The 15,480-nt window shown below is 41.2% G+C and overlaps 1 protein-coding gene across 1 annotated transcript in view; it reads left to right on the top strand.

Moving 5' to 3' along the window:
* LOC146861365 (uncharacterized) overlaps positions 1 to 14,812 on the top strand; it is a 29,085-nt gene extending 14,273 nt beyond the window's left edge. Inside the window, exons 2-3 of the mRNA XM_085646428.1 lie at positions 8,741 to 8,837; positions 13,581 to 14,812. Coding sequence (XP_085502554.1) covers positions 13,798 to 14,703 — 906 coding nt within the window. The 5' untranslated portion in view covers positions 8,741 to 8,837; positions 13,581 to 13,797 and the 3' untranslated portion in view covers positions 14,704 to 14,812. The remainder of the gene's footprint in view (positions 1 to 8,740; positions 8,838 to 13,580) is intronic.
* Positions 14,813 to 15,480: the final 668 nt, after the last annotated feature.

The raw sequence follows: 15,480 nt of genomic DNA, 5'->3' as shown, positions 1-15,480 counted from the left end.
TATGTTGAGTTATGGTAAGAACGAAGGATTTGTGAGGTTTATTTGGTAAAAAGGGAATCTTAGAATTCCTGTCAATGAATGGATCAAAAACCTGATTGCAATCGTCAGCTAAAATGAAGTTGTCACTAATGCAATTAGAGAGTTGTTTGGCGAGTGTGGGCCAGAAGGAAGGTTCTCCACAAGTAGGGGCATACACATTTAGAAAAGAGACTGGAACACCCTTTAAAGATAACTTAACATTCAGCCATCTACCATAAGTGTCCGACTCTTGGGATGAGTGAGAACGAGAGGGATTTGCGACAGAGTATCATTACTCCATTGCGTTTACCATCGCCTGGGGAAAAGAAAACCTCTCCCACCCAGCACCTCTTTAACTTTAAGGATTCGACCGCTGAGAGATGAGTTTCTTGTAGAAAGGCAATGTCGGCATTCAATTTGGCTAAATGAGTCAAAACCTGTTGTCTTTTAATGGGAGAATTCAAGCCCCTAACGTTCCAGGTTATCACATTTAATTACATAGATTAATGAAAACTGATTGAGGAAAAGATATAAAAGAAGAACCCAATTCCGAAAAAGAAAAATATAAAATGTGAGAGAGAAGCAAAGTTACGGTCAATATAGTTTCAAAAAAGAAAAGGACATGAAAACTGTGTAACAAGAAAAAAGTAGTAGATTAAGAAATGAATATAACATATTAACAATAGAAAAGGTGGATGTTGTAACTACAAACGAAAAAGAATGAGGGAAAATGATGAAAAGCAGACATGCAAGAACAAGTTTAAGAAAGAAGTAGAAGTAAGAATGACAAGAAAAAGTATTAGGAACATCAAAAAAGCAAGTGCATACAGAATGTGGAACAAACTGAACAAACATGAGAAGTAGGACACAGAAAACAAAGAACAAAACAAAAAACATACCCATTAAGGGAGGATGTGAATGGAGGGGGAGGTGAGGCCACATGGACAGATGGAACATCCGAGCACGGACACACAGGAAACAGGGAGAAACCACGCCATGAGAAGAGGGGATCTGTGGAAGCAAAGAGCAACAGTTAAACAGAGAAATAGCAAGACAAAAAACACATCTTAAGCCACAACAGAACAATGACTGAATTAAACCAACAAACAACCATTGCAAGGGAAATAAGCTGTATTAAGAGAATACAGAACTTATACAGAACCTCGGAGATGAGAATAAAACGTGAAACAGTAACAAAACATTAAGGGCCATATGTAGGTAAATTACATTTACCGATTCTTAAATACCGAATTTTACCGATTCGGTATTTATGAATCGGTAAATGTAATGTAGGTAAAAAAATACCGAATCGGTAAGTGTCGGTATTTTAGAATCGGTATTTACCGATTCGGTAATGGCAACTGGCTTCCCATTCATTCCTATGGGCCTGGAGGCCCATAGGAATGAATGGGAAGCCAGTTGCCATTACCGAATCGGTAAATACCGAATCGGTAATGGGGGAGGCATCATCATGGGTGGCAGGGTGTCACATTGACACCCTGTTGCACCCCTGATTTGTCCATGTGTGCACATGTGGCGCACATACATGCCCTAAGGGCATGTATGTCTGCCACATTGCACACTTCAAAGTGCACAAAAATGCTTTTTTACACCTATTCGTCATTTACCACCAACTTTTAGTTGGTGGTAAATAACGAATCCCCACACCCACGACACACTCCCCCTACATCTCATTTCAGGATTCGGTATTTACCGAATCTGTAAAATTACCGATTCGGTAATTTTACCGATTCGGTAAATTACCGAATCCTGAAATGATCCCCCTACATAGCAAAAGCCTAAATGCCGGTCGGTAACGGTATATTTACCGAAAATCGGCCGTTACCGACCGGTATTAGGCTTCCTACATATGGCCCTAAGTGTTGAATGACGAGGAGGAAGCAGAGGAATCCATGTTGATCGGTCTACAAGAGTTAATGAAGCTCTGCAGTCTCATCGGGTCATAGTAAGTAGTAGTTTTGTTGTTGTAGGTGACCTTGAAGAGACAAGGATGAAAAAGTCCATAGCGAGCTCCCAGTGAGCGAAGATCAGATCTCATATTAAGGAATGCTTTACATCTATTAGCAGTGGCCTTAGCGTAATCCTTGAGCAAAAAATAAAGTAGAACCAGACCATGTGATTTTCGGAATGGATTTAGCCGCTGATAGAACTTTGAGCAAATCCGTGTATTCCAAAAAGTACAAGATTACACCTCTCGGTCGCTGCGATGGTGAAGGGTTGGAAGCAACTCGGCCCAGTCTATGTGCTCGTTGAATATTAAGAACAGTACTCTCTGGCAAGTGAAGCAGCTTAGGAAGAAAAGATCTGAAAAAGGAGATAGCATCTGATCCTTCAAGTCCCTCTGCCAGGCCGTAAATGCGAAGATTGTTTCGTCGAGTACGATTTTCAAGGTCCTCGACTTGGCGCTGGAGCACTGAAACTTGGGAAGGAAGTTGTGAGACACTTGCACACGAAACCTCGAGTGAGGAGATACTTTGTTCGACTGTCGAAACTCTGGTATCTAACTGGGACCAATTATCCGTAAGGACTTGAAGTTTAACATTAGTCTCTTCCATAAAAGGTCGAAGAGCTCTGATTTCTTCCAGCAGGAGCTCCATGGAGACCGGTGAGACAGATTTAGGTGGAGAAGGGGGATCCTTTTTCAGTCATTTTGTGATGGATTTCCCTGAAGCTACAGGAGGATCCGTTTTGGGCTCAGAAGATACCTGCAAACACGGTAAAGAATCCTCGAGTTTGGAAACTTCTGTAAAGATTCTTGAATTTTTAACAAAAGTTCGCTGCAATTTTGAGGAGGTCTTGGTTCTGCCCATCAAAGATAGCAAAAATTGAAAAACATGTGATGAAAGGCCAGGGAGACTACATTTGAGATGTGACCAGGAAAGTAAAGTCGCAAAAATGACCAATACGTCTATATCCTCCTGTGAACAAGCTAAGCAGGAATTAAAGGCACATAAAAATCAATGGTGCTCAAAAAACATGAGGAGAGTGATGAGTGATTGAGCGAATGCGCCAAATAATTACCAAGTCCAAGGCAGCAAAAAGTGCAATATTATTTGTAATACTCCTCGTTAATATGCACCATAAAGTGGCTGCCAGTAGCTCCCTTCCTCAGCTAAGGGAGGTTCATGCGGTTGAAAAACTTGAGAAATACCAGTACGCCTGTATCTCCCTGTGAGCAATTCAATCACGGGTCGGTGTTACACAAAAAGAAAATTAATGGCAGTGAAAAAACATGAGGAAGGTGATGGCAAAGTGAGTTAATGCATCAGGTAAGTCTAAATGACAGTAAAAACTACAATGTTGTTTGTAATACTCCTCAGAATTAAGCACCAGAAAATGGCTGCCAGTAAATCCTTTTCGTAACTAAGAGGGGTAAAACAACGTGCAGCTAAGGCAAATGAGGCAAGAGTGTGTGGGAATCACCAAAAATCTCTGTTAAATAGCAGAACAGAGCAGCCGGCATACAAAAACAAGTTTTATTGTCCAGGGGCTCCACATGCGGCAGAAAAGAAAATGGCGGCCGCTACGGAGCGTTGCTTTGTGAGAGAACATATGAGGTGAAGAAATGCTTTTTCAACGTGCGCGTGAAGACGAAAAGACGCGCATCGCTGACCGCATACCTTCAAACAGCCGCATTGTCGAAGAGCTTCATGGAGAGCGTCTAAAAGCACGGCTTCGCCGAGGTGAGTCCCGGAGCCTCACTCGGACACCGCCATGTTCCGCGGGCGCCAAGCCACGCGTCCCGGGTTACAATATAATATAAGTAAGACTTTATGGTATCAGTGTTACATTGATTATACGAGGACTTCTCTAAAGGATCTGTGACTGGACAGTTTGGGCACCTATGACCTAGTTCTAGGAATATATTTTTTAGTTCCGCTTTGTAGGAAGCTGGCTCTTTATCTGATATACCAAAATGAGGTATATCGTGCAAAGAGTTCAGGGGTTCCCACACGAATGGACAGGGGCTTGTTCTAGCAGTCCCAATGTGCTCTTGTAGGGGGTAGTGTGGTCGAGAGGAGTGTTGGACATCTACAAATATGAACAATAGTCAATAAACTATGCACACAACTCAATAAGGAGATCACAGCAATTTATAAAAATATCATGTATCTTTATATATGTTTAGGAACCAGAATCAATACGATCAGGTAACTATGTTTTTCAAGAGAAATACGTTTATGTTTAAAAAAAATTGACAGTGTGCATTTTTCAGGAGCTGCATTGTTATCCTATGGGAGGAAATACAAGTACGGCATGCAGGTACAGTACAGCATTTATGAGACCATTCACCTGGACTTAAGGTGAGTACGGGGCAAGGGGTCCACCCGGTTCTTTTTGGGGTGCCTGCAGGATGTAGGAGAGTGGTTCTGCTGTTTCACTGGAGTTCTTGAGTGTTTATTGAAGGCAGGCAGTCCTCTCAGGCTTTGGAGACATGACATCTGCAGGAAGAGATGTATTTGGCAAAGGTTTGATGGGTAATAGCAGACAGGCCGGGAGGGCTGTTGCCAAGTCAGTTGCTCCTCTTTAGTCTTCTGCTTTCCTGACTCTTCACTGTCTTTCTTCTTCGTAGGTCATCAGCATCTGCTCTTCGGGTGCTAGGGACTCCCCTAAATACTGAATTTAAGGACATTGGGGGAGTGTGGGGTAGTAGCCAATTGGCAACCAATCCCTGGGGTCACTACGCCCACTATATGACCACTTTCTGGGGGGAGTGGGCATGACCCAGTCCCAGAGTCCCTAAGTTTGCCATTACCAAAATGGCTATCTCTGAAAAGTCACCTCCGCTTCAGGTAGCCCTTAGGATTGGTACTGGCCTGAGGGCAGACAAGCCTATCTGACTAGTTGACTTTCCCACCTGTCCAGGTGCAGAAGAGTTCTGGGCAATGGGAGTTGGCTGGCACCATGTGAGAGAAGCCAGATTTGCATACCAAAAGCAGTGGGTTCTTTGAAGCTCTCCTGCCTTGGAATGCTAGTCTGCAGGTCATCCTGTGGGAGGGGGTGTAAGCACTCCCACCCCAAGCTGGCTTGGTTTTGGCCTCCTGGGGGCAAAGACCCTCAACCATGGGGTCAGAAACCTGTCTCTGGTGGCAGGATGGTGAAAACCAGTCCGTCAGCACACCAGCAGCTGGTACATTTTCAGGGGGCACCTCTAAGGTGCCCTCTGTGTGCATGTATTAATAAATCCCACACTGGCATCAGTGTGGGTTTATTTATACAATATGTTTGATACCAAACATCCCTATTTTCAGGAAAGCCATCATGTAGCTGGGGAACTCATTTTCAGCAGCGTCCAGCACATGTTCTCAAAATTGCTTCCCTGTTCACTAGCACTGGCATCAATAAGGCTGACCAGCACCGGGGCATATCTGCTCATGCAGATATGTTCTCACATATAGTATAGTGCACCCTGCTTTAGTGCTGTAAGTTTGCCGTAGGGGTGACTTACCTACACTGCATACTGTGTCTGTGGGCTTAGCATACATGGATGTGTTCCTTGTCATGTTTTCTCTTTTGTCTGCACCAAGACATGCAGCCTGCAGTGGCAGTCTGTAAGTGTTTGGTAGGGGTTCCTTTAGGGTGGCACAATTTGTACTGCAGCCCTTAAGGTCCCTCTTTAGCCTCCTTGCCCTAGGTACCAGGGGTACCAATTACTGGAGACTTACTGGGATTGCTAAAGGTATTGCCAATTGGAGGACAATTGCACAGTTTTTGTAAAAGAGATCTGGCACTGGAGACCTGGTTAGCAGGAGCCCAGTGCACTTCCAGTCGAAATCACATCACATACGAGGCAAAAAGTGGAGATGACCGTGTCAAAAATGGCACTTACCTACACCCTTGAAGTTTTTGAATGATTTACAACCTACCATCAGATTTTGTATGATTTGGAAGTTTCCAACATATTCTCTGTACTGTCAGAATGTCCACTAGAGAGAAAGTTTATGATATCATCAGAAAGGAGTAGTGACTGGGATCAGTAGGATGCAGCCATAGTAATAAATATGTATTAATAATTATATTTCTGCGAACAGTGATAGACCACTTTCCAGGGCAAGAAGCTGTCAGTCAGTTCCACACAGGAAATTGTAAATATTGATCATTTATATTCACAGTTAACAAAGCAGTCTAGGTGGTATTCTGAAGAATATTGGGGCAATCATCATATATTCCATTATTATTCTGCTCGTATACGACCAATGGGTGAATATCTTTGTGATTTGTGGTATACCCTTGGACTGCAGCTATCTGGTGAGTGCTTCAATTCTATGTGCCACTGAAATAAAGCTATCCTGGCTGAAGAGGGGTGAAACCCCGAAACCGATCTTAGGATCCTTCTTTCCGGTCCAGGGAGGACCTGGCTTGGCAGTTCAGGTTGGACTGTTCCCATGAGGCACAGGGCAAAGACTGATTTGCATATGGCCAGGTCTAAACTGGGGTGGCATGGTGAGCAAAGGAATGATGGATTTAACCCAGATCTCTTGACTGGGGTGAATATTTTGAATTGTTCTGCATTCTGGCCATCAATTGTGTGTCTTTCAATTCTATGTGCAGCATTATCCAACTGAATATGAACGCTACACTGCTTTAGGTCACACACAGGGGTGGTGGTTGCCTTTTGCGTAGCATGCTACATTGATACCTTTGCCGATTTTTAATATAGATCACTGATTAAATCTAAAAGAATGATTTGTGATCTTCATGCATCAAGCCTCTTCCCTCACAAATTACTATTTTAAATACATCAACTGATTTTGAACAGAAATTAGGAAATTAAGATACTCATAATAAATTCCCGGACTGCCTACAAGTTGGGTAGGTCTTGGTAGTCCCTATTCTGAAAAAACCCAATGCAGATCGCTCGGACGTACACAACTTCAGCCCAATCTATAACATTCCGACTTTGGGTAATCCCCTAGAAAAATGTGTCCAGGTCCAACTTTGCAACCACATAGAACAATTCCAATTTCTAGACCAACTCCAATCCGGCTTCTTGCACGTCCAAATCACTGAATCGGCTCTCACGCAAATAGTGGAAAACGTGCTAAAAATGCTAGATAAGAACTAATACTTCCTGGGCGCGCGGCGGCGCAAGATGGCCGCCACCTGAGGAGCTCCTCACCATCGAGCTGTGCTCGAATAAGAAGGGACCTCTTTCGGGTGATTTTGCCTCATTTAAACAACGGATTCCGGCGCTTGAAAGTATGGGGGCTGTTTGGTGAAAGTTTCAGACTATGGCACGGTCTGGACAGTTATTTATCGCCATTTACATCATCCCCATTTTACCGCGACCGCCATTTTAGATGCCGTTTCTCCCACGCTATAATTTTTACTAGCGCAATGCGGCGAAGCTAATATCTATCCCCCAAGTTTCTTCATCGCTGTAAAGCAGCCTGAATTCACTACATGCGGAGTACAGTAAGAACATTTGAACCCTTTTTGTTTTTTTGGGAATGACTATCTGGGAATTTCATCCCGCTTCATTTAAAGCTGTGTAAATTGTTGGCAAGCACATTAACTCCAGTCTCTCTCTTATTGCGGCTGCTACAATGTTATTTCTGCATTATTTTTCAGTGCTTACCTTCACTGTTTCCTCTGACAAGCTTTTTACAATGTTTTTGGCTGACTTCTAATTGCTCTCCTTTCTTGTTAATCTAAAGCGACTTTTACCTCTGGCATCTTTTTCCTTCAAGCTGGTGTTGTCTTGATACTTGCCTCACGGCTGCCTGCCACTTACATTTTTTCAGCCTCTACGCGACGATGGATCATTCACACAAATCCCAAGGGTCCTCTTCTGGAGGGCGCAAAGATGCAAACGCTGCAGCAGGTAAACGCCTCAAAAAGGACCCATCCTCTCCCTCCAAATCACCACTTCCACTTACATTGGAGTAAATCATGGAGGAACTGCGACTTATTAGGCCCTTCATGACTGATACTTCTGACACCCTTCAACGGATTGAAGACAAATGGTCGGGCCTCGACTCCAGACTTTCAGACGTCGAACAGAAGGTCCGTGATGTCCAGGATGTTGTAGCCAATGTTGAAAGTCTCACTAAAGAAGTGAACCAACTTGAAAAGTCCACAGAGGATTTGGAAAATTGTAACAGACGCAATAATTTGCGCATTTATGGTATTCCTGAGAATTCTGAAGGATTGGACATGATTTCTTTCTTGAAAACTCAAGTTCTTCAAATCGTTGGCCTTCCAAAATCCGCTGAATTTAATATTCAAAGGGCCCATAGATTGGGGCCCCATAGTGCATCTTCTTCTTCAAAACCAGGAGATATAATTGCTTATTTCCTTCTCTATTCAGATCTCATGGCAATCCTTAATGCTGTAAAACAACACAAACAGTTGCTATGGTCGGGCCACAGAATCTTCTTTAGTCAGGACGTCTCCAAGTCGACTGCCAACCGACGGAAGGAGTTCCTCGACCTTTGACCCGCCTTGCAATCTATGAATGCACGATACAGTTTAATTCATCCCTGTTTCTTTAAAGTCACTTACAAAGAGAGAACTGTGAGCTTTGAAGATCCAGCTGACCTCCGGAAGTTCATTCATTCTCACAAAGGAGAACTAATGGAACTAAGCAAACCATGAATGTTTTGCCACTGCTTTACTGACGTGTTTTGCTCAATGTTCTGTCTGTTTGTTATTACTGTTGTTTAATATTTTCTTGTTCACTCCCTCTCATGTTCCCTAGGTCTACCCTTTCCAATGTGGCTGATGATGTTCCCTACCCACGTTGCCCTCATGTATGTATTGTATACCTTTTTGGCCTCATCCTACCCTCGTCTATGGTAAGCTCCCTTTATTTTGCCTCACTCTATCTTCCTTTTCTCTATACATATCCTACCCTTCTGTTTCATACTCTAAATCTTTTATCCTGTCCCATTTTGGAACCTCTTTTTTCTCTGTGTTCCTCTTTTGTGTGGTTGTCTTGCTTCTCGCCGTCCCCCCTCTCACTTCAATGTCCTTTTCCTTGAATGGTTTTATGGCTAAAGTCTCCGGGCTTTTTGTCATCTTCTCCTTGATATCTTTTTTGGTGGAGTTCTATCCTCCTCCTCTTCTTCTGCTTTTTATCCCTTTTCTTTCTTTCTTTGTCTCCTTTTGCATTTCGGGGTTCTCACACATTACTCCTCTCTTTAGACTTTTACTTTTCTTTTACTTCATATTTTTTCATCGTGCCTCCCTATGTCTTTTACTATGTTCCTTCTCACTTCAATTTTGTATTCTCCTCCTTTTATGTTCTTTTCTTCTTTGTTGTATGATCAATCAATTCCCTTGCACTTTCTTCTGTGTGTACCTTTTTGATCTCATGTACATACCTTTTAACTATCTGCTGATTTTTGAGTCTCTCTTACTCAATGCTTTCCTTCAATCTAGCTTATTTTCCAATTATCTATTTTTCTATACCTCTTACTCATGAAAGGACTCCGCACTATAACCTGGAATGTTAAATGATTGCGCAATCCTGTCAAAAAACAACGGGTACTATCCCACCTTGCCAGATTGAACTGTCAGGTTGCAATGTTACAAGAATCACACCTCAAGTTACAAGACTTATCATTGTTACGCAAACAATGGGTGGGCGAAATGTTTTGCTCACCTGCTATCAACAATAAGAATGGAGTGATAATTTTATTTCATAAATCTTTGAATGTTATATTACAAAATGATTTTGCAGAAACAAATGGTAGATGGCTATATTTAGATGTTAAAGTTAATAATCACCATCTTTCCTTTTGTAATGTGTATGGTCCAAATGGTATCGATCTATCTTTTTGGAGTGATTTTTCCACTTTTCTTTCCTCACACTCGGCTGAACATTTGATTTTGGGTGTGGATTGTAATCAACTAATGGACCCCTTTCCGGATCGGAAATCCCATACCAGATACATTCCAAATAAGATGAAGAAAGGATTCCTTAAAACCATTACCAATAGGGGATTGATAGATACTTGGCGCATCTCTCACTCTGACGTTCTAGAATTTTCTTTCTTCTCACTTGTCCACAAATCGCACTCATGGATATATTACATCTTTCTCACACAACCTGCCTTACAATTTATGAACAAGGTTGAAAGGGGCTCCATCCTTATTTCTGACCATGCGCCTGTTATTTTTGATATGGATTACCCTTCTCCCTCTCCTACCTCCAGACGATGTCGCTTTAATAATTCCCTTCTTTTAGACCCACAATTTTCTGAACAGTTACCTCATTTGCTCAGGAGTTTTTCCATCATAATTTCTCCTCCGTCTCTCAATTCCATTCTGTCTGGGATGCTTTCAAAGCTTCCGCTAGGGGTTTTATTATAGACTTTGTGTCTCGGAAAAAAACAGAAAACCCCTTCTCATTCAACATTGCTTCTAAAACAAATCAAAACTTTGCAGCATAAGTATTTCACTACTAACTGCTCCGATACACTACCTCTTCTTATTAAAGCTAAAATGCAATATAACAAATTATCTTGGGATTCGGCCTGCAACTCTCTCCTTAAATTTAATGCTAAAATGTATGGAGGTCGTAATAAAGCAGGGAGATCTTTAGCAAACTATCTCAAAATTAAGAAACAAAAATCTAAAATTGTGGTCATAAAAGATGAATCAGGGATTCTGCAGCTCACAGACTCTAACATACTTGAATGCTTCACTAAATATTATTCCTCCCTTTATACTCCTGAAACGTACCCTTCCCCAGATCTCGTCGACTCCTTTTTTCAAAAGATTCCTAAAACCCCAGATAGTATCCCTGATCTCTCATCTCTTGATGCCCCTGTCTCTGCAAAGGAACTTATAGAGGCTATTGTTCTACTGCCCAAAGATAAAACACCGGGGCCGGACGGTTTGACCGTTCGATTTTTTTCTACATTTTAAAACATTTTTGGTTCCTCATCTCCTGTCATTCATACACTTTTTTTTGCTCGCTGGCGAATCACAGGGTTCCTTTACGCAAGCGATGCTTTGTTTAATACCCAAGAAAGACAAAGATCCCTCCTTGTGCAAGAATTATAGACCAATTTCCTTAATAAATACCGACTGTAAAATTTATGCAAAACTCCTTGCCCTTTGCATTAATAACGTTATCCCCTATTTAGTTAATATATATCAATCTGGTTTCGTTAAGGGCAGGTCTATTACATATAATTCAAGTACATTCCTTAATATCATACATTTAGCTTCAAAGTCTATTTCTCCTGTGGCGGCCATTACCTTAGATGCCGAAAAAGCATTTGATAGGGTTAGCTGGGACTGTATATTTGGCACTTTGAAATGGCATGGTTTTAGTCCCTCCATCATTAAACTTATATGAATCTTATATTCAGCACCAACTACATCTGTCTGGGTAAATGGACGCCAATCCCGATATTTCCCTCTCCTTAGAGGAACTAGAGAGGGCTTCCCTCTTTCTCCCCTTCTTTTCATCCTCGTCCTTGAACCTTTCTTAGAGACTATTAGACGTTCAACACAATATACAGGATTTCAATTGCAAAACCTTGATATCAAATTCACCGCATATGCGGATGATACCTTATTATTTATTTCTAACCCTTCGGTGTCCTTGCCGACCTTCTTTTCCTTATTACATGATTACTCCAATGTCTCTGGTTATAAATTGAATGTTGATAAATCAGAAATTCTACCTTTAAATAAATTCTGTCTTTCCTCCATGTTTATTGATTCAAGCTTTGAGTGGAACTCCTCACATATTAAATGCCTTGGAATTTTATACTGTAACAAAATTAAAGACCTTGTTAAACTCAACCATACTGATATTCTTAAGAAACTCTCAGCCCTCATTGATGGTTGGTCTCCACTCTTCCTCTCTTGGTAGGGTAGATTAGCTACGATTAAGATGATGTTTCTTCCAATTATTAACTTCTAACTCTCAATGCTCCCTGTGTCTCTTCCTAATACTTTCTTTCGCACCATTAATAGTTCACTGATTAAGTTTCTTTGGAATAAACGTAAACCCAGGATCTCATTGGCCCGTCTTCAACTCTTTAAAGATTTGGGCGGGGTTAATTTTCCTAATCTCAGACGATATCATTCAGCTTTCACCTTGAAACAAATTTGGATCTTTTTATCCGATTCCACTACATCATCTTGTACTGCATGGAGTGCCTTAGAACAAGCCCAGTACTCTCCTCTCTCTCTCCTCTCCGCTATTCAAGTTACTATGCCTCCGAAGCGCATGTCCTTTCCTACTTTCATCCACTCAAGGTCTCTTGTAGTTTCGTCTGGCATACATCCTTCTCTGACTGATGGTTCCCTAAGCATTCCGATCTGGTATAATAAACATTTTAAGATTAATGATCGTGCCTTATTCTGGAATGAATGGATTGACAAAGGTATCATTACTCCCCAACAATTGATGAAAGATGGTTCCTTTATGTCATTTTCTGAACTTCAATCTTTAAATAGTATTTCTTTGCAACATGCCTCCCATAATTCTTTACTCAAGGATGTCCTCACTCACTATTACCTCCCTGTAAACCCTAGCGTTCTACCTGAACACTCATCCCCTTCCCCTGTTTCTATTGATTTTTCCTCTCAATTTAAAGCTGCCACCATTTATTATCTCATTCCCCTGTTGTCAGAACCAAATCCTCCCTGGAATTAATATGGGAAAAAGACTTAGGCCTTGACCTCCCCTTTCGCACATGGGATTTCCTTTGGTCCAAAATACATACTACTTCACGCTCAGCCAGCACTACACAGACTCTATACTATTTTTAGAATAGATTATTTCTTAGTCCTTGTGACCTTTATAGATTCAAATTAATAGACTCTCCCAAATGTTGGTCCTGCCCTGCAGAGAAAGGGGATTTTCGTCACATGTTTTTTCACTTTCCCCTTGTCAAAGCCTTTTGGTCTCGTATATGGTCCACATTAAATGACATTTTATTGTCTAATATCCCCTTCCACATTAAACATGTTTTTTTGGGCAACCTCTCCCCCGCCTGGGTCAATCATAACAATGAAGGTAATTTTATCATCGTATTTCTAGCCGTCTCCCTCCAGATCATTACTACTAATTGGAAAGATACCACAAATATCTCTTATCAAGCATGGTGGAATCTACTATGTCATCATCACAGAATGGATAGCCACTTCTACTTCTTTGTTGATTACAAAGAGACTTACTATGGTTACCATTAACTACGTTTTTATCTAGAGTATCAAACTGATTCTTCTTGTTATATTTAACGCTGTTGCTTATCATATGCCTAATACTGCTTTTAAAATGTTTACTGTTGTACCTTTTTTAGGACTCCTCTTTCTCTCTTCTTTATCTCCCCTGTTTTTTTTCTTTTCTTCTTCTCTTTTCCTTCTCTTCACTTTAAAAAATGTTTAAATGCACTTTTTCTTAGTACTGTTTTTCTATTATAAGGATATTTCTTATTACTTCTCATAATATGCTCTATTGTTTTAATATCCTGTTGCTTCCAGATTCTGTACTGATGTTTTACATTGCCCATAATATCAATAAAGCATTCTAAACTCAAAAAATAACTAATACTTCCTTCTAATCCTTTTAGAATTATCATCTGCAGTCAATATGGTTAAACAAGACAGTCTCGCAGACTCACTTGAACAGAGGATGGGGAATTCAGAGTCTGTCCTAAATTGGCTCACCTCATTTCTCCACAACAGAACTCAAAGAATCAAGGTTAACCAGTCCCTGTCCAATGCCACACTGGTCACATTGGGGGCTCACTGGGGTCCTATCACTCATCTACTCTCTTCAACCTATTCATGGAGCCTCCAGTGGAAATCTTGAATTCCTTCAATGCTCATTATCTCACGTATGCTTATGACACCCAATTGTACTTGAAAATCTCTTCCACAGAAAATACCAGGCCCTTCAACACAAATCTACAAAACAAATGGCTAACCCACAACCAATTCATACTAAATATCAACAAAATAGAATTCCTTCTAATCCTCCCACTAGATCACTCGCCTGAGATCGAATTATGGATTAAGCACATAATTGATCTTAACTGCTCACCATGTATTATAGACTCCACGAGATCTCTGGGAATAATACTTGATAAGAACCTGAACAAGCAGGAGCACATCAGCACCGCCATTAAAGAAGCAAATTACCAAATGAACATTTTAAGGAAATTAAGACCCTTCTTCCCCCATGACAACCTTAATGCAGCAATCCAAGCCCTAGTTATTATCAGGTTGGGCAAAGGAAGTGAACCCCTTTGTGGCCTTCCTAGATCCCAGTTGGTACCCCTAAAGGCCTCTCTTAATGCTGCTGCTAGGCTCATCACAGGAACAAAAGGAAACAAATACATCACTCCGGGTCTAAAATCCATACACTGGTTCCCATATGAGGCAAGGAAACAGTTAAAAATTGCTTGCATGGCCCACAGAGCACTACATTACAACACCCCAAAGTACTTGGAGCAAAAACTAGAATTATCTGGTGGATACAGATCCTCTAGAAGCAACAGGATCTTGGTGCTGAAACCACAGAAATTCCATAAAAAGAAAACTTGCAACGGAGTCTTCTTGGGTTTTGCCCCGAGAATATGGAACTCCCTATCAGCTGAAATCAGACTGAGCCCCTCAATGGCATCTTTCAAAAAAGAAGTTAAAACACTGCTAATAAACAAACAAGTTTCTGCTCTAGGTCACACAATTTGACTCAAGATCTACACCCATGATTATTATTCAATTATTGGACCATGTATATTTTCTCGTCGGCTTGTCACAGGGAAGTAACTTTCCTCAATTTGTGAACTTACACAATCTGTACCTCTCTTGACTATGTTGTTGTTTGCTTTCTTGTTTCTTATTATCGATCATCTGTAAAGCGATCTGATACCCTCACGGGTCATGTTTGCGCTATATAAAACGTTATAAATAAATGAGATAAAATGAAAAATTGTGAGTGCTGTTTATATGATTTGCCTCCCCAATGGGTCTAGTAACTCAATGAACTAATGCATCCACTCCAGAAGCCTATGTTTAACCTCATGGCCATATGCTCAAACACTAGCAGGACCACACAGCCTTTTATCCTTCTGAGGTTGATAAAACAAGTAGCATTGATTTGAGTAACAAATAAACACCTGTTATTCAGTGACAACATACTGCAAGGGGTCAAACTGCAACTGGCCCTCGAAGTATGGACACTGGCCTAACTTCACGAGTCTTTAAGTAGGCCTAGCATCCTCATTTTTAAGCATAGTAAGCATAATTATAGACGCAGGTGCAGTGGCACGGGCGTAGGGGCTGTAGCGGCCCTGTGCACCCCAATCACTGCTGCATTTTAGTACCTAATTGCAAAATTGGAGCTTCTTTTCATTACTTGCATTAGAGCCCTTAAGGCCATTGGTGCTCCATTCCATGCAGGACAGGTAGGATAGCACTTTTAGCCGCTAATAAGTATTGGTTAACAAGCATTGATGAAGCCAATAG

Source organism: Triturus cristatus, chromosome 3_1, assembly GCF_964204655.1.
Source record: "Triturus cristatus chromosome 3_1, aTriCri1.1, whole genome shotgun sequence".
Classification (NCBI taxonomy): Eukaryota; Metazoa; Chordata; class Amphibia; order Caudata; family Salamandridae; genus Triturus; species Triturus cristatus.
This window is presented reverse-complemented; position numbering and strand designations above follow the sequence as displayed.